General features: G+C 64.2%; 1 protein-coding gene across 1 annotated transcript; it reads left to right on the forward strand.

Moving 5' to 3' along the window:
- Window positions 1-258: 258 nt before the first annotated feature.
- Window positions 259-21540, forward strand: LOC137465277 (ranBP-type and C3HC4-type zinc finger-containing protein 1-like). The gene is given in 11 exon segments (XM_068177236.1): window positions 259-357; window positions 2265-2579; window positions 3434-3747; window positions 6002-6173; window positions 14690-14850; window positions 18712-18823; window positions 19740-19919; window positions 19996-20094; window positions 20200-20343; window positions 21320-21376; window positions 21378-21540. Coding segments are annotated over 11 exon segments (1668 nt in total). The 5' UTR covers window positions 259-267; the 3' UTR covers window positions 21402-21540.
- The last annotated feature ends 1088 nt before the right edge of the window (window positions 21541-22628 follow it).

Here is a 22628-nt window from a genome sequence, read left to right on the forward strand (position 1 = left end):
ACACCCCAAACCCCACACCCCAAACCCCAAACCCCAAACCCCACACCCCAACCCCGCTCTCTCTCCCGTGCCAGCATGCTGTACCCCAAACCCCACACCCCACTCCCCACACCCCAAACCCCACACCCCACACCCCACACCCCACACCCCAAACCCCACACCCCAAACCCCACACCCCACTCCCCAAACCCCACTCCCCACACCCCAAACCCCACACCCCACACCCCACACCCCACACCCCAACCCCGCTCTCTCTCCCGTGCCAGCATGCCGGTGGGGGTGGAGGACGCCACGTCCTCGGCCAGCATCACCCTGCGGGTGCAGCCCCACATCACCATCGGCACCCTCAAGGAGCAGGTACGGGCCACCGGGGCCACCGGGGGACACCTGGGGTCACCTGGGGTCATCCAGGGACACCGGGGGTCACCTGGGGACACCTGGGGACACCTGGGGTAATCCAGGGCCACCGGGGGTCACCTGGGGCCACCAGGGGACACCTGGGGACACCTGGGGTCATCCAGGGCCACCGGGGGACACCTGGGGACACCTGGGGTCACCTGGGGACACCTGGGGTCATCCAGGGCCACCGGGGGTCACCTGGGGCCACCAGGGGTCACCGGGGGTCACCTGGGGTCATCCAGGGCCACCGGGGGTCACTTGGGGACACCTGGGGTCACCTGGGGACACCTGGGGTCATCCAGGGCCACCGGGGGTCACCTGGGGCCACCGGGGGCCACCTGGGGTCATCCAGGGCCACCGGGGGTCACCTGGGGACACCTGGGGTCACCTGGGGACACCGGGGGTCACCTGGAGGGAATGGGGTCACCTGGGAGCCGGGCCAGCCCCTGCTGTGCGGGACCAGGGTCCCTGGGATCCCCTGGGATCTCACCTGGGATCTGCCCTGGGTCTAACCCAGGGCTCACCTGGGATCTCACCTGGGATCTCACCTGGGATCTCACCTGGGGCTCACCTGGGATTTTACCTGGGATCTCCCCTGGGACCTCCCCCAGGATCTCCCCTGGGTCTAACCCAGGGCTCACCTGGGATCTCACCTGGGGCTCACCTGGGGCTCACCTGGGATCTGCCCTGGGTCTAACCCAGGGCTCACCTGGGATTTTACCTGGGATCTCACCTGGGATCTCACCTGGGATCTCACCTGGGGCTCACCTGGGATCCCATCTGGGATCTCCCCCGGGATCTCCCCTGGGTCTAACCCAGGGCTCCCCCGGGATCTCACCTGGGGCTCACCCTGGAGCTCCCAGGGTCTCCCCTGGGTTTCCCCGGCGATCTCCCCTGGGGTTTTCACCTGGGGGCTCACCTGGGATCTCCTCAGGATCTCCTGCAGGATCTCCCCAGGGCTTCCCCAGGATCTCCTGGTACATCCCCAGGATTTCTCCAGGCTCCCCCAGGATCCCACAAGGGATCTCCCCTGATGCCCCATGTGATCCCCCCGATCCCATATGATCCCCGATCCCCCAGGCGTTTCAGGAGTACGGCTTCCCCCGATCCCCCCCGATCCCCGGGATCTCTCCCCCACAGATGTTCCACGAGTACGGGTTCCCCCGTGACCCCAATCCCCGATGGGATCCCCCTGATCCCATAGGATCCCCCTGATCCCATGTGATCCCCTGATCCCACGTGATCCCCCACGTGTTCTGCGAGTACGGGTTTGCCCCTGATCCCATGTGATTCCCCCCGATCCCATAGGATCCCACAGGATCCCCCCAATCCCATATGATCCCCCTGATCCCACAGGAACCCCCCCGGTCCCACAGGATCCCCCCGATCCCGTGTGATCCCCCCGATCCCACAGGAACCCCCCCGATCCCACATGATCCCCCGATCCCATGTGATCCCCCCGACCCCCCAGGTGTTCCATGAGTACAGCTTTCCCCCTGATCCCATAGGATCCCCCCGATCCCGTGTGATCCCCCGATCCCCAGGTGTTCCACAAGTATGGGTTTGCCCCAATCCTTTATGATCCCCCCCGATCCCGGATGGTCCCCCCGATCCCGGGTGATCCCCCCTGTTCCCGGGTGATCCCCCGATCCCGGATGATCCCCCTGATCCCGTGTGATCCCCCCGATCCCGGATGATCCCCCAATCCCGTGTGATCCCCCCGATCCTGTGTGATTCCCCCGATCCTTTATGATCCCCCCGATCCCGTGTGATTCCCCTGCAATCCCGGGTGATCCCCCCGATCCCGGATGATCCCCCCAATCCCGGATGATCCTCCCGATCCCGTGTGATCCCCCGATCCCCAGGTGTTCCGCGAGTACGGCTTTCCCCCCGCGGCGCAGCGCTGGATCATCGGGCAGAGCCTGTGCCGGGACGGGCGCAGCCTGGGCTCCTACGGCATCCGCCGCGACGGCGACCCGGCCTTCCTCTTCCTGCTCTCGGCACGGCCGCCGGCACCGGCACCGGCACCGGGAGCGGCACCGGGATCGGCGCCAGGATCGGCAGCGGGAGCGGCTCCGGCAGCGGCTCCGGCAGCGGGAGCCCAGCGGCAGCGGCAGGCGCAGGAGCTGCTGCGCGCTGCGGGGCTGCACGGCGACGGGGACGGGGACGGCTCACCTGGCGCAGGTACGGCCTCGGAGCCTTCCTCGGCATCCTCGGCCTGATCCTTCCTCTTCATCATCCTCGGCCTGATCCTTGCTCTTCATCCTCGGCCTGCTCCTTCCTCCTCATCATCCTCAGCCTGCCCCTTCCTCATCATCCTCAGCCTGCCTCTTCCTCGTCATCCTCAGCCTGCCCCTTCCTCTTCATCATCCTCAGCCTGCTCCTTCCTCCTCGTCATCCTCAGCCTGCCCCTTCCTCTTCATCATCCTCGGCCTGCTCCTTCCTCTTCATCCTCAGCCTGCTCCTTCCTCATCATCCTCGGCCTGATCCTTCCTCTTCATCATCCTCGGCCTGATCCTTCCTCAGCATCCTCGTCCTGCTCCTTCTTCCTCATCATCCTCAGCCTGCCCCTTCCTCATCATCCTCGGCCTGATCCTTCCTCCTCTTCATCCTCAGCCTGCTCCTTCCTCATCATCCTCAGCCTGCTCCTTCCTCATTATCCTCAGCCTGCTCCTTCCTCATCATCCTCACCCTGCTCCTTCCTCATCATCCTCACCCTGCCCCTTCCTCATCATCCTCAGCCTGCTCCTTCTTCCTCATCATCCTCAGCCTGCCCCTTCCTCCTCATCATCCTCGGCCTGCTCCTTCCTCTTCATCATCCTCAGCCTGCTCCTTCCTCATCATCCTCACCCTGCCCTTTCCTCATCATCCTTGGCCTGCTCCTTCCTCCTCATCATCCTCGGCCTGATCTTTCCTCTTCATCCTTGGCCTGCTCCTTCCTCCTCATCATCCTCGGCCTGATCCTTCCTCTTCATCCTTGGCCTGCTCCTTCCTCCTCATCATCCTCGGCCTGATCCTTCCTCTTCATCCTCAGCCTGCTCCTTCCTCACCATCCTCACCCTGCCCCTTCCTCATCATCCTCAGCCTGCTGCTCCTTCCTCATCCTGCTCCTGCTCCTTCCTCATCCTCCTCCTCGCCCTGCCCCGTTCCTTCCTCCTCCCTTTCTCCTCCCGTCCCTCCTGGTGCCAGCCCGCGCCGTGTCCGGCTGTCCCCAGGCCGTGTCCCCGAGGAGCCCCCGGAGCGGATGGACATCGGGGACATCCAGGCTCACCTGGACTCGCTGCAGCTCTGGGACGGCGCCGGGGCCCCGCCCGCGGCCCCTGAGCCCCGCCCGCCCTCACCTGAGCAGGTACGGGGGAGGAGGGTCCTGGTCCTGATCCCAATCCATGATCCTGATCCTGATCCCGATCCCTGATCCTGATCCCTGATCCTGATCCCTGATCCATGATCCTGATCCATGATCCTGATCCTGATCCCTGATCCTGATCCTGATCCCTGATCCCAATCCCACTGCCCCTGAGCCCCGCCCGCCCTCACCTGAGCAGGTACGGGGAGGAGGGTCCTGGTCCTGATCCCGATCCCTGATCCTGATCCCGATCCCTGATCCCTGATCCCTGATCCCGATCCCTGATCCTGATCCCTGATCCTGATCCCAATCCCTGATCCCAATCCCACTGCCCCTGAGCCCCGCCCACCCTCACCTGAGCAGGCAGGGGGAGGAGGGTCCTGATCCTGATCCCTGATCCTGATCCCGATCCCTGATCCCGGTCCCGATCCCTGATCCTGATCCTAATCCCTGATCCTGATCCCTGATCCTGATCCCGATCCCTGATCCCGATCCCTGATCCTGATCCCGATCCCTGATCCTGATCCTTGATCCTGATCCTGATCCCGATCCCTGATCCTGATCCCTGATCCTGATCCCTGATCCTGATCCCGATCCCTGATCCTGATCCCGATCCCTGATCCTGATCCCGATCCCTGATCCCAATCCCTGATCCTCATCCCCGATCCCAATCCCACTGCCCCTGAGCCCCGCCCGCCCTCACCTGAGCAGGTACGGGGTCGGAGGGTCCTTCCCTGATGCTGATCCCAATCCCTGATCCCGATCCCAGTGTTCCAGGGTGGACACTGCCCCTGGGCACTGCCCATTCCCACCCGGCCGGGCTGCGAGATGTGCCCCGTTCCCAGCCCCATTCCCAATCCCATCCCATTCCCAATCCCATCCCGTTCCCAATCCCATCCCCTTCCCAATCCCATCGCATTCCCAATCCCATCCCAATCCCAGTCCTGTTCCCAGTCCTGTTCCCAATCCCAATCCTATCCCATCCCAGTCCCATTCCCATCCCAATCCTGTTCCCAATCCCATCCCATTCCCAATCCCAATCCCGCTCCCAATCCCAATCCCGTTCCCAATCCCAATCCTATCCCATCCCAGTCCCATTCCCATCGCAATCCTGTTCCCAATCCCATCCCATTCCCAATCCCGCTCCCAATCCCAACCCAATCCCAGTCCTGTTCCCAATCCCATTCCCAATCCCAATCCCAATCCCACTCCCAATCCCATCCCAATCCCAATCCCAGCCCAATCCCAATCCCAGCCCAATCCCAATCCCAATCCCTATCCCGTTCCCAATCCCGATCCCATCCCAATCCTGATCCCAATCCCAGTCCCGCTCCCAATCCCGTCTCAATCCCAATCCCATCCTGTTCCCAATCCCAATCCCAATCCCATCCCGTTCCCAATCCCAATCCCGATCCCGATCCCAATCCCAATCCCATCCCAATCCCAATCCCAGTCGTGTTCCCATCCCAATCCTGTTCCCAATCCCATTCCCAACCCCAATGCCAATCCCATTCCCAGTCCCAATCCCATCCCAATCCTGATCCCAATCCCAGTCCCATTCCTAATCCCATCCCATTCCCAGTCCCATTCCCATTCCCAACCCCAGTCCCAGTCCCAATCCCATCTCAATCCCATCCCAATCCTGATCCTGATCCCATCCCAATCCCATCCCATTCCATTCCCAATCCCAGTCCTGTTCCCATCCCATTCCCAATCCTGTTCCCAATCCCATTCCCAACCCCATTCCCAATCCCAGTCCCAGTCCCAATCCCATCCCAATCCTGATCCCAATCCCAGTCCCGTTCCCAATCCCATCCCAATCCCCATCCCGTTCCCAAAACCAATCCCATCTCAATCCCATCCCAATCCTGATCCCGATCCCATCCCAATCCCAGTCCCGCTCCCAATCCCGATCCCAATCCCAATCCCGTTCCCAATCCTGTTCCCAATCCCAATCCCGTTCCCAATCCTGTTCCCAATCCTGCTCCCAATCCCATCCCAATCCCATCCCGTTCCCAATCCCAGTCCCGTTCCCAATCCCAATCCCGTTCCCAATCCCATCCCGTTCCCGACCCCGTTCCCGATCCCAATCCCAATCCCGTTCCCAATCCCATCCCGTTCCCAATCCCGTTCCCGATCCCAATCCCAATCCCGTTCCCAATCCCATCCCGTTCCTGTTCCCAATCCCGTTTCCAATCCCATCCCGTTCCCGACCCCGTTCCCGATCCCAATCCCGATCCCGTTCCCGTGGCAGGCGGGCTGGCCGTGCCCCCGGTGCACGTTCCTGAACAAGCCCACGCGCCCGGGCTGCGAGATGTGCAGCGCCCCCCGGCCCGACGGCTACCGCGTGCCCGGGGGGCACCGGCCCGACCCCGCCGAGCTGCGGCGGCTGCAGCAGGAGCGCGACGGGGCCCGCCAGTGCCAGCAGGTACGGGGACACGGGATCCGGGATCTGTGGGATCTGTGGGATCTGTGGGATCTGTGCGACGGGGCCCGCCAGTGCCAGCAGGTACAGGGACACGGGATCAGGGATCTGTGGGATCTGTGGGATCTGTGGGATCTGTGGGATCTGTGCGACGGGGCCCGCCAGTGCCAGCAGGTACGGGGACACGGGATACGGGATCTGTGGGATCTGTGGGATCAGTGGGATCAGCGCGACGGGGCCCGCCAGTGCCAGCAGGTACGGGGACACGGGATCAGGGATCTGTGGGATCTGTGGGATCAGTGGGATCACTGGGATCAGCGCGACGGGGCCCGCCAGTGCCAGCAGGTACGGGGACACGGGATACGGGATCTGTGGGATCTGTGGGATCTGTGGGATCAGCGCGACGGGGCCCGCCAGTGCCAGCAGGTACGGGGACACGGGATCTGTGGGATCTGTGGGATCTGTGGGATCACTGGGATCAGTGGGATCTGTGGGATCTGTGGGATCTGTGGGATCAGTGCGACGGGGCCCGCCAGTGCCAGCAGGTACGGGGACACGGGATCCGGGATCTGTGGGATCTGTGGGATCAGTGGGATCAGCGCGACGGGGCCCGCCAGTGCCAGCAGGTATGGGGACACGGGATACAGGATCAATGGGATCTGTGGGATCTGTGGGATCAGTACGACGGGGCCCGCCAGTGCCAGCAGGTACGGGGACACGGGATCAGGGATCTGTGGGATCTGTGGGATCACTGGGATCAGCGCGACGGGGCCCGCCAGTGCCAGCAGGTACGGGGACACGGGATCCGGGATCTGTGGGATCTGTGGGATCACTGGGATCAGCGCGACGGGGCCCGCCAGTGCCAGCAGGTACGGGGACACGGGATACGGGATCTGTGGGATCTGTGGGATCTGTGGGATCACTGGGATCAGCGCGACGGGGCCCGCCAGTGCCAGCAGGTACGGGGACACGGGATCCGGGATCTGTGGGATCTGTGGGATCACTGGGATCAGTGCGACGGGGCCCGCCAGTGCCAGCAGGTACGGGGACACGGGATCTGTGGGATCAGTGGGATCTGTGGGATCTGTGGGATCACTGGGATCAGCGCGACGGGGCCCGCCAGTGCCAGCAGGTACGGGGACACGGGATACGGGATCTGTGGGATCTGTGGGATCACTGGGATCACTGGGATCACTGGGATCAGCGTGACGGGGCCCGCCAGTGCCAGCAGGTACGTTTCCAGCAGGACATGGGGTCAATGGGATTTGGGATTTATGGGATCAATGGGATCAGGGATCAGAGGCGCCGTCAGTACCTGGAGTGGGATCTGGCAGTTCTGGGATCAGGGATCCGTCTCTCCGTCCCTCCCCTGCGCCTGCCCAGGGGCGGTTGGGTTGTTCCTGGGATCCGTTCCCATTCCCAGGATCCGCCCCCATTCCAAGGCCCCCAGAGGGGATCCTGGGGGCACGGACAGATCCCTCTCCCCCGAGGGATCCCTCTCCCCTGAGGGATCCCTCTCCGCTCTCTCCGCGCTCTCCCGGATCCGCCGCAGCAGGGACGGAGCGAGGACGGCTCCGCCGGGGCCCTGCAGGGATTCCTCCACCTCTCCTCCGACTTTGGCTGACCCGGGACCCCCCGGACCCCCCCCGGGACCCCCAGATCCCCCGAGAGTTCCTGGGATCCCCCCAGGACCCCCTCAGATCCCTCTGGACTCCTGGGATCCCCCGGGAGGCCTGCAGATCCCACTGGACTCCTGGGATCCCCCCAGGACCCGCCCAGATCCCGCTGGACTCCTGGGATTCCCCGGGACCCCCCCAGATCCCTCTGGACTCCTGGGATCCCCCGGGACCCCCCCAGGACTCCCCCAGACCCACGGATCCCCCGGGATCACCTGTGCCCACCCTGGGCCCTGGATGAGGAGATGGATCCCGGATCCAAGAACTGCCGGATCCCCCCCGATCCCGACCCCCCCGGGACCCCCCTGCCCAGCCCCAGGTGGATCTGGAACGTTCTAGGGAAGGGGGGTATTTGGGGGGGCACCATCAGACCTTGGGGGTCCCAGGTTTGGGGTCTCAGTTTGGGGTCCCAGGTTTGGGGTCTCAGGTTTGGGGTCCCAGGTTTGGGGTCTCAGGTTGGGGGTCTCAGTTTGGGGGTCCCAGGTTTGGGGTCTCAGTTTGGGGTCCCAGGTTTGGGGTCTCAGGTTTGGGGTCCCAGGTTTGGGGTCTCAGTTTGGGGGTCTCAGTTTGGGGGTCCCACGTTTGGGGTCTCAGGTTTGGGGTCCCAGGTTTGGGTCTCTCAGGTTTGGGGTCCCAGGTTTGGGTCTCTCAGGTTTGGGGTCCTAGGATTGGCGTCCCAGCTTTGGGGTCCCAGGTTTTGGGGTCTCTCAGTTTTGGGGTCTCAGGTTTGATGTCCCAGGTTTGGGGTCTCTCAGGTTTGGGGTCTCTCAGGTTTGGGTCTCTCAGGTTTGGGGTCTCTGGTTTGGGGTCCCAGATTTGGGGTCTCTCAGGTTTGGGTCTCTCAGGTTTGGGGTCTCTCAGGTTTGGGGTCTCAGGTTTGGGGTCTCTCAGGTTTGGGGTCCCAGGTTTGGGGTCCCAGATTTGGGGTCTCAGGTTTGGGTCTCTCAGGTTTGGGGTCTCTCAGGTTTGGGGTCTCAGGTTTGGGGTCTCTCAGGTTTGGGGTCCCAGGTTTGGGGTCTCAGGTTTGGGGTCCTGGGATTGGGGTCTCAGGTTTGGGGTCTCAGGTTTGGGGTCCCAGGTTTGGGGTCTCAGGTTTGGGGTCTCTCAGTTTTGGGGTCTCAGTTTGGGGTCCCAGGTTTGGGGTCCCAGGTTTGGGGTCCTGGGATTGGTGTCTCAGATTTGGGTCTCAGGTTTGGGGGTCCCAGGTTTGGGGTCTCAGGTTGGGGGTCTCAGGTTTGGGGTCTCAGGTTTGGGGGTCCCACGTTTGGGGTCTCAGGTTTGGGGTCCCAGGTTTGGGGTCTCTCAGGTTTGGGTCTCTCAGGTTTGGGGTCTCAGGTTTGGGGTCTCAGGTTTGGGGTCTCAGGTTTGGGTCTCTCAGGTTTGGGGTCCCAGGTTTGGGGTCCCACGTTTGGGGTCCCAGGTTTGGGGTCCCAGGTTTGGGGTCTCAGGTTTGGGTCTCTCAGGTTTGGGGTCTCAGGTTTGGGGTCCCAGGTTTGGGGTCCCAGGTTTGGGGTCTCAGTTTTGGGGTCCCAGGTTTGGGGTCTCAGGTTTGGGGTCTCTCAGTTTTGGGGTCCCAGGTTTGGGGTCTCAGGTTTGGGGTCTCTCAGTTTTGGGGTCTCAGTTTGGGGTCCCAGGTTTGGGGTCTCAGGTTTGGGGTCCCAGGTTTGGGTCTCTCAGTTTTGGGGTCCCAGGTTTGGGTCTCTCAGTTTTGGGGTCCCAGGTTTGATGTCCCAGGTTTGGGGTCCCAGGTTTGGGGGTCCCGTGCTCCGGGGGTCCCCAGTCCTCAGCTGGCACCGCGGCAATGGGGGGGAGCTGTGGCCCCGATTTGGGGGTCCTGGTTCTGTCACCCCATTAAAGCCTCGTCCCACCCCCGGCTCCGGCGGCTCCGTCTGTGGGGAGGGGGCTGGGGGGATTCTGGGCTTTGGGGGGTCCCATTCCCACCTGGATCCTGGGGATTCCCTGGAGCCCCTCCACGTGTCCCCAGAATGTCCCGGAATCCCCGCCAGGCTGGGGACATTTGGGGACACAGCTGGGGCCGGGACGCCTCCCCTCCCCTTCCCCATCGCCCCTTCCTTCTCCCCTTCCTTCTCCCCGTTCCCTTTCCCGCTTCTCCTTCCTTTCCGCTCTTCTCGTTCCCGTTCTCTTTCCTTCCGCTGTTTTATTCTTCCTCTTTCCCCTTCCCCTTTTCCCCTTTTCCTCCTCCTCTTTCCCCTTCCCCTTTTCCCCTTCCCCTTTTCCTCCTCCTCTTTCCCCTTCCCCTTTTCCCTCTCCTCTTTTCCCCTTCCCCTTTTCCTCCTCCTCTTTTCCCCTTCCCCTTTTCCCCTTTTCCTCCTCCTCTTTTCCCTTTTCCCTTCCCGTTTTCCCCTTTTCCCCTTTTCCTCCTCCTCTTTTCCCTTTCCCCTTTTCCCCTTTTCCTCCTCCTCTTCTCCCTTTTCCCTTCCCCTTTTCCTCCTCCTCTTTCCCCTTCCCCTTTTCCCTCTCCTCTTTTCCCCTTCCCCTTTTCCTCCTCCTCTTTTCCCCTTCCCCTTTTCCCCTTTTCCTCCTCCTCTTTTCCCTTTTCCCTTCCCGTTTTCCCCTTCCCCTTTTCCTCCTCCTCTTTTCCCTTTCCCCTTTTCCCCTTTTCCTCCTCCTCTTCTCCCTTTTCCCTTCCCCTTTTCCTCCTCCTCTTTCCCCTTCCCCTTTTCCTCCTCCTCTTTCCCTTTTCCCCTTCCCCTTTTCCTCCTCCTCTTTTCCCGTTCCCCTTTTCCCCTTTTCCTCCTCCTCTTTTCCCTTTCCCCTTTTCCCCTTTTCCTCCTCCTCTTCTCCCTTTTCCCTTCCCCTTTTCCTCCTCCTCTTTCCCCTTCCCCTTTTCCTCCTCCTCTTTCCCTTTTCCCCTTCCCCTTTTCCTCCTCCTCTTTTCCCGTTCCCCTTTTCCCCTTTTCCTCCTCCTCTTTTCCCTTTCCCCTTTTCCCCTTTTCCTCCTCCTCTTTTCCCTTTCCCCTTCCCCTTTTCCTCCTCCTCTTTTCCCGTTCCCCTTTTCCTCCTCCTCTTTTCCCTTTTCCCTTCCCCTTTCCATTTTCCCCTTTTTTTCCCCTGTTTTCCCCTTTCCTCCTCCCACTCGTCTCTTTCTCCTCTTTTCCTCTTTCCCCTTGGGATGTCCCTCACTGGGGTCATCCCTGACCGGGGTCATTCCCGTTCCTGACCGGGGTCATTCCCGATCCTGTCTGGGGTCATTCCCATTCCTGACCAGCGTCATTCCCATCCATGCCCGGGGTCATTCCTGTCACTGCCCGGGGTCATTCCCGTTACTACCCGGGGTTTTTCCGATTTTCCCCATTTTTCCGCCCATTCCCAGGCGCTGGAGGCGGAGCGGCAGCGGAACTTCCAGCAGCCGCTCCCGTTTTTCCCATTTTCCCGGTTTTTCCCATTTTCCGGTTTTTTTCCCCCGTTCCCAGGCGCCGGAGGCGGAGCGGCAGCGGAACTTCCAGCAGCCGCTCCCGTTTTTCCCATTTTCCCGTTTTTCCCATTTTCCGGTTTTTTCCCCCCGTTCCCAGGCGCCGGAGGCGGAGCGGCAGCGGAACTTCCAGCAGCCGCTCCCGTTTTTTCCATTTTCCCGGTTTTTCCCATTTTCCCGGTTTTTTCCCCCGTTCCCAGGCGCTGGAGGCAGAGCGGCAGCAGAACTTCCAGCAGTCGCTCCCGTTTTTCCCATTTTCCCGGTTTTTTCCCCCGTTCCCAGGCGCTGGAGGCGGAGCGGCAGCAGAACTTCCAGCAGCCGCTCCCGTTTTTCCCATTTTCCCCGTTTTTTCCCCCCGTTCCCAGGCGCTGGAGGCGGAGCGGCAGCAGAACGTCCAGCAGTCGCTCCCGTTTTTCCCATTTTCCCCGGTTTTTCCCATTTTCCCGGTTTTTTCCCCCGTTCCCCGGCGCTGGAGGCGGAGCGGCAGCAGAACGTCCAGCAGCCGCTCCCGTTTTTCCCATTTTCCCCGTTTTTCCCATTTTCCTGTTTTTTCCCCCGTTCCCAGGCGCTGGAGGCGGAGCGGCAGCAGAACTTCCAGCAGCCGCTCCCGTTTTTCCCATTTTCCCGTTTTTCCCATTTTCCCGGTTTTTCCCTCGTTCCCAGGGGCTGGAGGCGGAGCGGCAGCAGAACTTCCAGCAGCCGCTCCCGTTTTTCCCATTTTCCCCGTTTTTCCCATTTTCCCGGTTTTTCCCCCCGTTCCCCGGCGCTGGAGGCGGAGCGGCAGCGGAACTTCCAGCAGCCGCTCCCGTTTTTCCCATTTTCCCGGTTTTTCCCATTTCCCCGGTTTTTTCGCCCGTTCCCAGGCGCTGGAGGCGGAGCGGCAGCGGAACTTCCAGCAGTCACTCCCGTTTTTCCCATTTTCCCCGTTTTTCCCATTTTCCCGTTTTTTTCCCCCGTTCCCAGGCGCTGGAGGCGGAGCGGCAGCAGAACTTCCAGCAGCCGCTCCCGTTTTTCCCATTTTCCCGGTTTTTTCCCCCATTTCCAGGCGCTGGAGGCGGAGCGGCAGCAGAACTTCCAGCAGCCACTCCCGTTTTTCCCATTTTTCCCGTTTTTCCCATTTTCCCCGTTTTTCCCCCGTTCCCAGGCGCTGGAGGCGGAGCGGAAGCAGAACTTCCAGCAGCCGCTCCCGTTTTTTCCCATTTTTCCCGTTTTTCCCATTTTTCCCGGTTTTTTCCCCCGTTCCCAGGCGCTGGAGGCGGAGCGGCAGCGGAACTTCCAGCAGCCGCTCCCGTTTTTCCCATTTTCCCGGTTTTTCCCATTTTCCCGGTTTTTCCCCCCGTTCCCAGGCGCTGGAGGCGGAGCGGCAGCGGAACTTCCAGCAGCCGCTCCCGTTTTTCCCATTTTCCCCGTTTTTCCCATTTTCCCCGTTTTTTCCCCCGTTCCCAGGCGCTGGAGGCGGAGCGGCAGCGGAACTTCCAGCAGCCGCTCCCGTTTTTCCCATTTTCCTGGTTTTTCCCATTTTCCCGTTTTTTTCCCCCGTTCCCAGGCGCTGGAGGCGGAGCGGCAGCGGAACTTCCAGCAGCCGCTCCCGTTTTTTCCATTTTCCCGGTTTTTTCCCCCATTTCCAGGCGCTGGAGGCGGAGCGGCAGCAGAACTTCCAGCAGCCACTCCCGTTTTTCCCATTTTCCCGGTTTTTTCGCCCGTTCCCAGGCGCTGGAGGCGGAGCGGCAGCGGAACTTCCAGCAGCCGCTCCCGTTTTTCCCATTTTCCCGGTTTTTTCCCCCGTTCCCAGGCGCTGGAGGCGGAGCGGCAGCGGAACTTCCAGCAGCCGCTCCCGTTTTTCCCATTTTCCCGGTTTTTCCCATTTTCCCGGTTTTTTCCCCCGTTCCCAGGCGCTGGAGGCGGAGCGGCAGCAGAACTTCCAGCAGCCGCTCCGGTTTTTCCCATTTTCCCCGGTTTTTCCCCCGTTCCCAGGCGCTGGAGGCGGAGCGGCAGCGAAACTTCCAGCAGCCGCTCCCGTTTTTCCCATTTTCCCGGTTTTTTCGCCCGTTCCCAGGCGCTGGAGGCGGAGCGGCAGCGGAACTTCCAGCAGCCGCTCCCGTTTTTCCCATTTTCCCGGTTTTTTCCCCCGTTCCCAGGCGCTGGAGGCGGAGCGGCAGCAGAACTTCCAGCAGCCGCTCCCGTTTTTCCCATTTTCCCGGTTTTTCCCATTTTCCCGGTTTTTTCCCCCGTTCCCAGGCGCTGGAGGCGGAGCGGCAGCGGAACTTCCAGCAGCCGCTCCGGTTTTTCCCATTTTCCCGGTTTTTCCCCCGTTCCCAGGCGCTGGAGGCGGAGCGGCAGCGAAACTTCCAGCAGCCGCTCCCGTTTTTCCCATTTTCCCGTTTTTTTCGCCCGTTCCCAGGCGCTGGAGGCGGAGCGGCAGCGGAACTTCCAGCAGCCGCTCCCGTTTTTCCCATTTTCCCGGTTTTTTCCCCCGTTCCCAGGCGCTGGAGGCGGAGCGGCAGCAGAACTTCCAGCAGCCGCTCCCGTTTTTCCCATTTCCCCGTTTTTCCCATTTTCCCGGTTTTTTCCCCCGTTCCCAGGCGCTGGAGGCGGAGCGGCAGCAGAACTTCCAGCAGCCGCTCCCGTTTTTCCCATTTTCCCCGTTTTTCCCATTTTCCCCCGTTTTTCCCCCATTCCCAGGCGCTGGAGGCGGAGCGGCAGCGGAACTTCCAGCAGCCGCTCCCATTTTTCCCATTTTTCCCAGTTTTTTCGCCCGTTCCCAGGCGCTGGAGGCGGAGCGGCAGCAGAACTTCCAGCAGCCGCTCCCGTTTTTCCCATTTTCCCATTTTTCCCATTTTTCCCCGTTTTTCCCCCATTCCCAGGCGCTGGAGGCGGAGCGGCAGCGGAACTTCCAGCAGCCGCTCCCGTTTTTCCCATTTTCCCCGTTTTTCCCATTTTCCCGGTTTTTTCGCCCGTTCCCAGGCGCTGGAGGCGGAGCGGCAGCAGAACTTCCAGCAGTCGCTCCCGTTTTTCCCATTTTCCCGTTTTTTTCCCCCCTTCCCAGGCGCTGGAGGCGGAGCGGAAGCAGAACTTCCAGCAGTCGCTCCCGTTTTTCCCATTTTTCCCGTTTTTCCCATTTTCCCGGTTTTTTCGCCCGTTCCCAGGCGCTGGAGGCGGAGCGGCAGCAGAACTTCCAGCAGCCGCTCCCGTTTTTCCCATTTTCCCGGTTTTTCCCATTTTCCCATTTTTTTCCCCCGTTCCCAGGCGCTGGAGGCGGAGCGGCAGCGGAACTTCCAGCAGCCGCTCCCGTTTTTCCCATTTTCCCGGTTTTTTCCCCCATTTCCAGGCGCTGGAGGCGGAGCGGCAGCGGAACTTCCAGCAGCCGCTCCCGTTTTTCCCATTTTCCCGGTTTTTTCCCCCATTTCCAGGCGCTGGAGGCGGAGCGGCAGCAGAACTTCCAGCAGCTGCTGCGGGCGGAGCAGGCGGAGCTGGTGCCGAACCCGGAGCCGCTCGAGTGCGGGATCTGCCTGCAGGAGGTGCCGGCGGGCCGGGCCGTGCTGCTGCGCGACTGCCTGCACAGCTTCTGCCGGTACCGGGGCCGCGGCGGGACACAGCTGGGCACGCCTGGGACACCTGGGGACACCTGGGACACATCTGGGGACACCTGGGGACACCTGGGATACAGCTGGGATACACCTGGGGACACCTGGGATACACCTGGGACACCTGGGGACACCCGGGATACACCTGGGGACACCTGGGACACAGCTGGGATACACCTGGATACACCTGGGGCACACCTGGGGACACCTGGGATACACCTGGGGACACTTGGGATACACCTGGGGACACCTGGATACACCTGGGATACAGCTGGGGACAGCTGGGATACACCTGGGATACAGCTGGGGACACCTGGGGACACCTGGGCACACCTGGGGACACCTGGGGACACCTGAACACACCTGGACATACCTGGGACACACATGGGCACACCTGGGGACACACCTGGGCCCAGCCCTGGGACCCCCCCCACTGCCATGACCAGTGCCAGCATCCCCCACCCCAGAGTGACCACCACAGTGACCACCAGTGACCACCCCAGTGACCACCACAGTGACCACCACAGTGACCACCAGAGTGACCACCCCAGTGACCACCACAGTGACCACCAGTGACCACCCCAGTGACCACCAGTGACCACCACAGTGACCACCAGTGACCACCAGAGTGACCACCCCAGTGACCACCACAGTGACCACCAGTGACCACCAGTGACCACCACAGTGACCACCACAGTGACCACCCCAGTGACCACCCCAGTGACCACCAGTGACCACCAGTGACCACCAGTGACCACCCCAGTGACCACCAGTGACCACCAGTGACCACCAGTGACCACCCCAGTGACCACCCCAGTGACCACCAGTGACCACCAGTGACCACCAGTGACCACCCCAGTGACCACCCCAGTGACCACCAGTGACCACCACAGTGACCACCTGTGACCACCCCAGTGACCACCAGTGACCACCTGTGACCACCCCAGTGACCACCCCAGTGACCACCACAGTGACCACCACAGTGACCACCGGTGACCACCCCAGTGACCACCAGTGACCACCAGTGACCACCCCAGTGACCACTACAGTGACCACCAGTGACCACCACAGTGACCACCAGTGACCACCAGAGTGACCACCCCAGTGACCACCGGTGACCACCACAGTGACCACCAGTGACCACCCCAGTGACCACCAGTGACCACCAGTGACCACCCCAGTGACCACCAGTGACCACCACAGTGACCACCAGTGACCACCACAGTGACCACCAGTGACCACCACAGTGACCACCCCAGTGACCACCAGTGACCACCGGTGACCACCACAGTGACCACCAGTGACCACCAGTGACCACCCCACTGACCACCACAGTGACCACCAGTGACCACCGGTGACCACCACAGTGACCACCAGTGACCACCCCAGTGACCACCAGTGACCACCCCAGTGACCACCAGTGACCACCAGTGACCACCAGTGACCACCAGTGACCACCACAGTGACCACCACAGTGACCACCAGTGACCACCCCCACTCCATCCCAGTGACCACCACAGTGACCACCACAGTGACCACCAGTGACCACCACAGTGACCACCAGTGACCACCAGTGACCACCCCAGTGACCACCACAGTGACCACCCCAGTGACCACCCCAGTGACCACCACAGTGACCACCCCAGTGACCACCAGTGACCACCCCAGTGACCACCACAGTGACCACCAGTGACCACCACAGTGACCACCAGTGACCACCAGTGACCACCACAGTGACCACCCCAGTGACCACCACAGTGACCACCACAGTGACCACCAGTGACCACCAGTGACCACCACAGTGACCACCACAGTGACCACCAGTGACCACCACAGTGACCACCCCAGTGACCACCACAGTGACCACCACAGTGACCACCCCAGTGACCACTACAGTGACCACCACAGTGACCACCAGTGACCACCAGTGACCACCACAGTGACCACCACAGTGACCACCAGTGACCACCAGTGACCACCACAGTGACCACCACAGTGACCACCACAGTGACCACCAGTGACCACCCCAGTGACCACCAGTGACCACCACAGTGACCACCCCAGTGACCACCACAGTGACCACCACAGTGACCACCAGTGACCACCAGTGACCACCACAGTGACCACCACAGTGACCACCAGTGACCACCACAGTGACCACCCCAGTGACCACCACAGTGACCACCACAGTGACCACCCCAGTGACCACTACAGTGACCACCAGTGACCACCAGTGACCACCAGTGACCACCACAGTGACCACCACAGTGACCACCACAGTGACCACCAGTGACCACCAGTGACCACCACAGTGACCACCACAGTGACCACCAGTGACCACCACAGTGACCACCCCAGTGACCACCACAGTGACCACCACAGTGACCACCCCAGTGACCACTACAGTGACCACCACAGTGACCACCAGTGACCACCAGTGACCACCACAGTGACCACCACAGTGACCACCAGTGACCACCACAGTGACCACCCCAGTGACCACCACAGTGACCACCACAGTGACCACCCCAGTGACCACTACAGTGACCACCACAGTGACCACCAGTGACCACCAGTGACCACCACAGTGACCACCCCAGTGACCACCAGTGACCACCAGTGACCACTACAGTGACCACCACAGTGACCACCCCAGTGACCACCAGTGACCACCAGTGACCACCACAGTGACCAATCACAGTGACCACCAGTGACCACCCCAGTGACCACCAGTGACCACCCCAGTGACCACCCCAGTGACCACCAGTGACCACCACAGTGACCACCCCAGTGACCACCGGTGACCACCACAGTGACCAGCACAGTGACCACCCCAGTGACCACCACAGTGACCACCACAGTGACCACCAGTGACCACCAGTGACCACCAGTGACCACCCCAGTGACCACCAGTGACCACCCCAGTGACCACCCCAGTGACCACCAGTGACCACCACAGTGACCACCAGTGACCACCACAGTGACCACCACTGTGACCACCAGTGACCACCCCAGTGACCACCGGTGACCACCACAGTGACCAGCACAGTGACCACCACAGTGACCACCCCAGTGACCACCACAGTGACCACCACAGTGACCACCAGTGACCACCAGTGACCACCACAGTGACCACCAGTGACCACCACAGTGACCACCCCAGTGACCACCACAGTGACCACCACAGTGACCACCAGTGACCACCAGTGACCACCAGTGACCACCACAGTGACCACCAGTGACCACCCCAGTGACCACCACAGTGACCACCCCAGTGACCACCAGTGACCACCAGTGACCACCACAGTGACCACCAGTGACCACCACAGTGACCACCACAGTGACCACCACAGTGACCACCCCAGTGACCACCCCAGTGACCACCAGTGACCACCACAGTGACCACCAGTGACCACCAGTGACCACCACAGTGACCACCCCCACTCCATCCCAGTGACCACCACAGTGTCCCTGGCCCTGCCGTGTCCCCAAGCCCCCCGGTGTCCCCGGTGTCCCCAAGCCCCCCGGTGTCCCTGGTGTCCCCGTGACGCCCCGGTGTCCCCGAGCCCCCCGGTGTCCCCAAGCTCCCCGGTGTCCCCAAGCCCCCCGGTGTCCCCGAGCCCCCTGGTGTCCCTGAGCCCCCCATGTCCCCAAGCTCCCCAGTGTCCCCGAGCCCCCGGTGTCCCCAAGCCCCCCGGTGTCCCCGAGCCCCCGGTGTCCCCAAGCCCCCCGGTGTCCCCGAGCCCCCGGTGTCCCCAAGCCCCCGGTGTCCCCGAGCCCCCGGTGTCCCCAAGCCCCCCGGTGTCCCCGGTGTCCCCGTGACACCCCGGTGTCCCCGCTGTCCGCAGGGAGTGCCTGCGCCAGGTGATCAACTTCAGCGCGGAGCCGGTGGTGGCCTGTCCCTTCCGCGATGTCACCTACGCCTGCGGCAGCCACCTGCAGGAGCGCGAGATCCGCGCGGTGCGGCCCGGGGGCACCGGGGGGACCGGGAGAACCGGGGGGATCAGGGACACCGGGGGCACCGGGGGAACCGGGAGAACTGGGAGCTCCGGGGGGACCGGGAGAACCGGGGGGTCCAGGGGGATCGGGGGCACCGCGGGGTCCGGGGGGATCGGGAGAACAGGGGGATCGGGGGAACCGGGGGAACAGGGGGTCCGGGGAGCACCGGGGGAATCGGGGGCACTGGGGGGACCGGGGGGATCGGGAGCACCGGGGGTCCATGGGGATCGGGGGAACTGGGCGGCATCGGGGGGACTGGGGAGCACCGGGGGTCCGGGGGGACCAGGGGGCACTGGGGGGTCCGAGAGCACCGGGGGGGACCGGGGGGGTCCAGGGACACCGGGGGTGTCACAGCCACACCCACGGGGGAGCTCCCAGGGGACCGGGCTGTCCCCCGGAGCGGGGCTGGTGACACGGGGGTCCCCGGGGGTGGGTGACGGTCACTCGGGGGGTCCCAACGTGGACGTGCCACCCCCGGAGCGGGGCTGGTGACACGGGGGTCCCCGGGGGTGGGTGACGGTCACTCGGGGGGTCCCAACGTGGACGTGCCACCCCCGGAGCGGGGCTGGTGACACGGGGGTCCCCACGGGTGGGTGACGGTCACTCGGGGGGTCCCAACGCCGCTCCCCCCGGTGTCGCAGCTGCTGTCCCCCGAGGAGCACGCGCGGTTCCTGGCCCGGGGGCTGGCTCGGGGTCCCCGGGGGTGGGTGACGGTCACTCGGGGGGTCCCAACGCCGCTCCCCCCGGTGTCGCAGCTGCTGTCCCCCGAGGAGCACGCGCGGTTCCTGGCCCGGGGGCTGGCTCGGGGTCCCCGGGGGTGGGTGACGGTCACTCGGGGGGTCCCAACGCCGCTCCCCCCGGTGTCGCGGTGTCGCAGCTGCTGTCCCCCGAGGAGCACGCGCGGTTCCTGGCCCGGGGGCTGGCGCTGGCCGAGCGTCGCAGCCGGAACAGCTTCCACTGCCGGGGCCGGGACTGCCCGGGCTGGTGCTTCTACGAGGACGCGGTGAACGAGTTCCCGTGCCCGGTGTGCGGCGCCCTCAACTGCCTCCTGTGCAAGGTGAGCCCGCGGTGGGTGGGGGGGGGGGTCCCGGGGTCGGTCCCGGGGGTCCCGCGCTGACCCCCGGCCCCCCCAGGCCATCCACGAGGGCCAGAACTGCCGGCAGTACCAGGACGAGCTGCAGCTGCGGGCGCTCCACGACGCGGCGGCGCGCCAGACGCGGGACATGCTGCAGGTCGGTGCGGGGGCTCCCCGGGGGTGGGTGGGGGTCCCCGGGGGTGGGGGGGGTCCCCGCGGCCCTGACGCCCCCCAGCACAGCCCACACCCCGTGCCCCTCCAGACGCTGGTGCAGCGGGGGGAGGCCATGCACTGCCCCACGTGCCGCATCGTGGTGCAGAAGAAGGACGGGTGCGACTGGATCCGCTGCACCGTGTGCCACACCGAGATCTGCTGGGTCACCAAGGGACCGCGATGGGGACCGGCGGTGAGGGAGGGTCCCGGGGGGGGTCCCGGAGGGGTCCCGGAGGGTTTGGGGCGAGCGGGGATCCCGGGGGATCCGGGGGGATCCGCTGCACCGTGTGCCACACCGAGATCTGCTGGGTCACCAAGGGACCGCGATGGGGACCGGCGGTGAGGGGGGGTCCCGGGGGAGGGGTCCCGGGGGGTTTGGGGCGAGCGGGGATCCCGGGGGATCCGGGGGGATCCGCTGCACCGTGTGCCACACCGAGATCTGCTGGGTCACCAAGGGACCGCGATGGGGACCGGCGGTGAGGGGGGGTCCCGGGGGGGGTCCCCAAGAGCTGTGCTGGGGTCTCAGGGTGATGGGGGACCCCAGGGTGGGGGGGGGGACACAGAGTGACCCCAGGGTGAGGGAGGGGACACAGAGTGACCCCAGGGTGAGGGAGGGGACACAGGGTGACCCCAGGGTGAGGGGGGGGACACAGAGTGACCCCAGGGTGAGGGGGGGGACACAGAGTGACCCCAGGGTGAGGGGGGGGACACAGAGTGACCCCAGGGTGAGGGGGGGGGACACAGGGTGACCCCAGGGTTAGGGGGGGGGACACAGGGTGACCCCAGGGTTAGGGGGGGGGACACAGAGTGACCCCAGGGTGAGGGAGGGGGGACACAGAGTGACCCCAGGGTGAGGGGGGGGGACACAGGGTGACCCCAGGGTTAGGGGGGACCCAGGGTGACCCCCGGGCAGGAGGGGGGACCCAGAGTGACCCCAGGGTGAGGGGTGGGACCCAGGGTGACCCCCGGGTTAGGGGGGACCCAGGGTGACCCCCGGGCAGGAGGGGGGACATAGGGTGACCCCAGGGTGAGGGGGGGGGGACACAGGGTGACCCCAGGGTTAGGGGGGGGGACACAGAGTGACCCCAGGGTGACCCCCAGGCGGGAGGGGGGACCCCGGGTGACCCCCGGGCGGGCTCCCCGCTGACCCCTGCCCTGTCCCCCCGCAGGGTCCCGGGGACACCAGCGGCGGCTGTCGCTGCAACGTCAACGGGCAGAGGTGCCACCCCCCGGTGCCAGAACTGCCACTGACCCCCCCAGGCCACCCCCGGGGACACCCCGGGGACACCGAGCGACTGACGGGACCGGCCCCGGGCCCGAGACGGCGCCGGGAGAGGCCACGGCCTCTCACAGCGGGGACCGAGAGAGCGGACACAGGGACGGACACAGGGACAGACAGAGGGACAGGGAGGATGGACACTGGGACGGAGCCCAGGATGGACACACGGACGGAGCCCAGGATGGACACACGGACGGAGCCCAGGATGGACACACGGACGGCCCCGGGGCGTGGAGGGGCCGGGGGGCCCCAGGACCCGCGGGGGGTCCCAGCCCGGGGGGGCCAATAAAGCCACTGAGTGTGACAGGCTGGCACTGCCACCCGCGTGGGGACGGGGACACCGGGACACCCTGGGATGGGGACAGGGACATGGGGGACACCCCCAGTGTGGGGACGGGGACACAGGGACACCCTGGGATGGGGACGGGGACACTGGGACACCCCCAGTGTGGGGACGGGGGACACTGGGACACCCCCAGTGTGGGGACGGGGACACGGGGACACCCCCAGTGTGGGGACGGGGACACCCTGGCACTGCCACCCGCGTGGGGACAGGGACACAGGGACACCCCCAGCGTGGGGACGGGGACACGGGGACACCCTGACACTGCCACCCGCGTGGGGACGGGGACATGGGGACACCCCCAGCGTGGGGACGGGGACACCCTGGCACTGCCACCCGCGTGGGGACAGGGACATGGGGACACCCCCATCGTGGGGACGGGGACACGGGGACACCCTGGGATGGGGACGGGGACACAGGGACACCCTGGCACTGCCACCCGCGTGGGGACGGGGACACGGGGACACCCCCAGTGTGGGGACGGGGACATGGGGACACCCTGGCACTGCCACCCACGTGGGGATGGGGACACGGGGACACCCTGGGATGGGGACACGGGGACACCCTGGCACTGCCACCCGCGTGGGGACGGGGACATGGGGACACCCCCAGCGTGGGGACGGGGACACCCTGGCACTGCCACCCGCGTGGGGACAGGGACATGGGGACACCCCCATCGTGGGGACGGGGACACGGGGACACCCTGGGATGGGGACGGGGACACAGGGACACCCTGGCACTGCCACCCGCGTGGGGACGGGGACACGGGGACACCCCCAGTGTGGGGACGGGGACATGGGGACACCCTGGCACTGCCACCCACGTGGGGATGGGGACACGGGGACACCCTGGGATG

Source organism: Anomalospiza imberbis, chromosome 1 (assembly GCF_031753505.1).
Source record: "Anomalospiza imberbis isolate Cuckoo-Finch-1a 21T00152 chromosome 1, ASM3175350v1, whole genome shotgun sequence".
NCBI classification, from domain to species: domain Eukaryota; kingdom Metazoa; phylum Chordata; class Aves; order Passeriformes; family Viduidae; genus Anomalospiza; species Anomalospiza imberbis.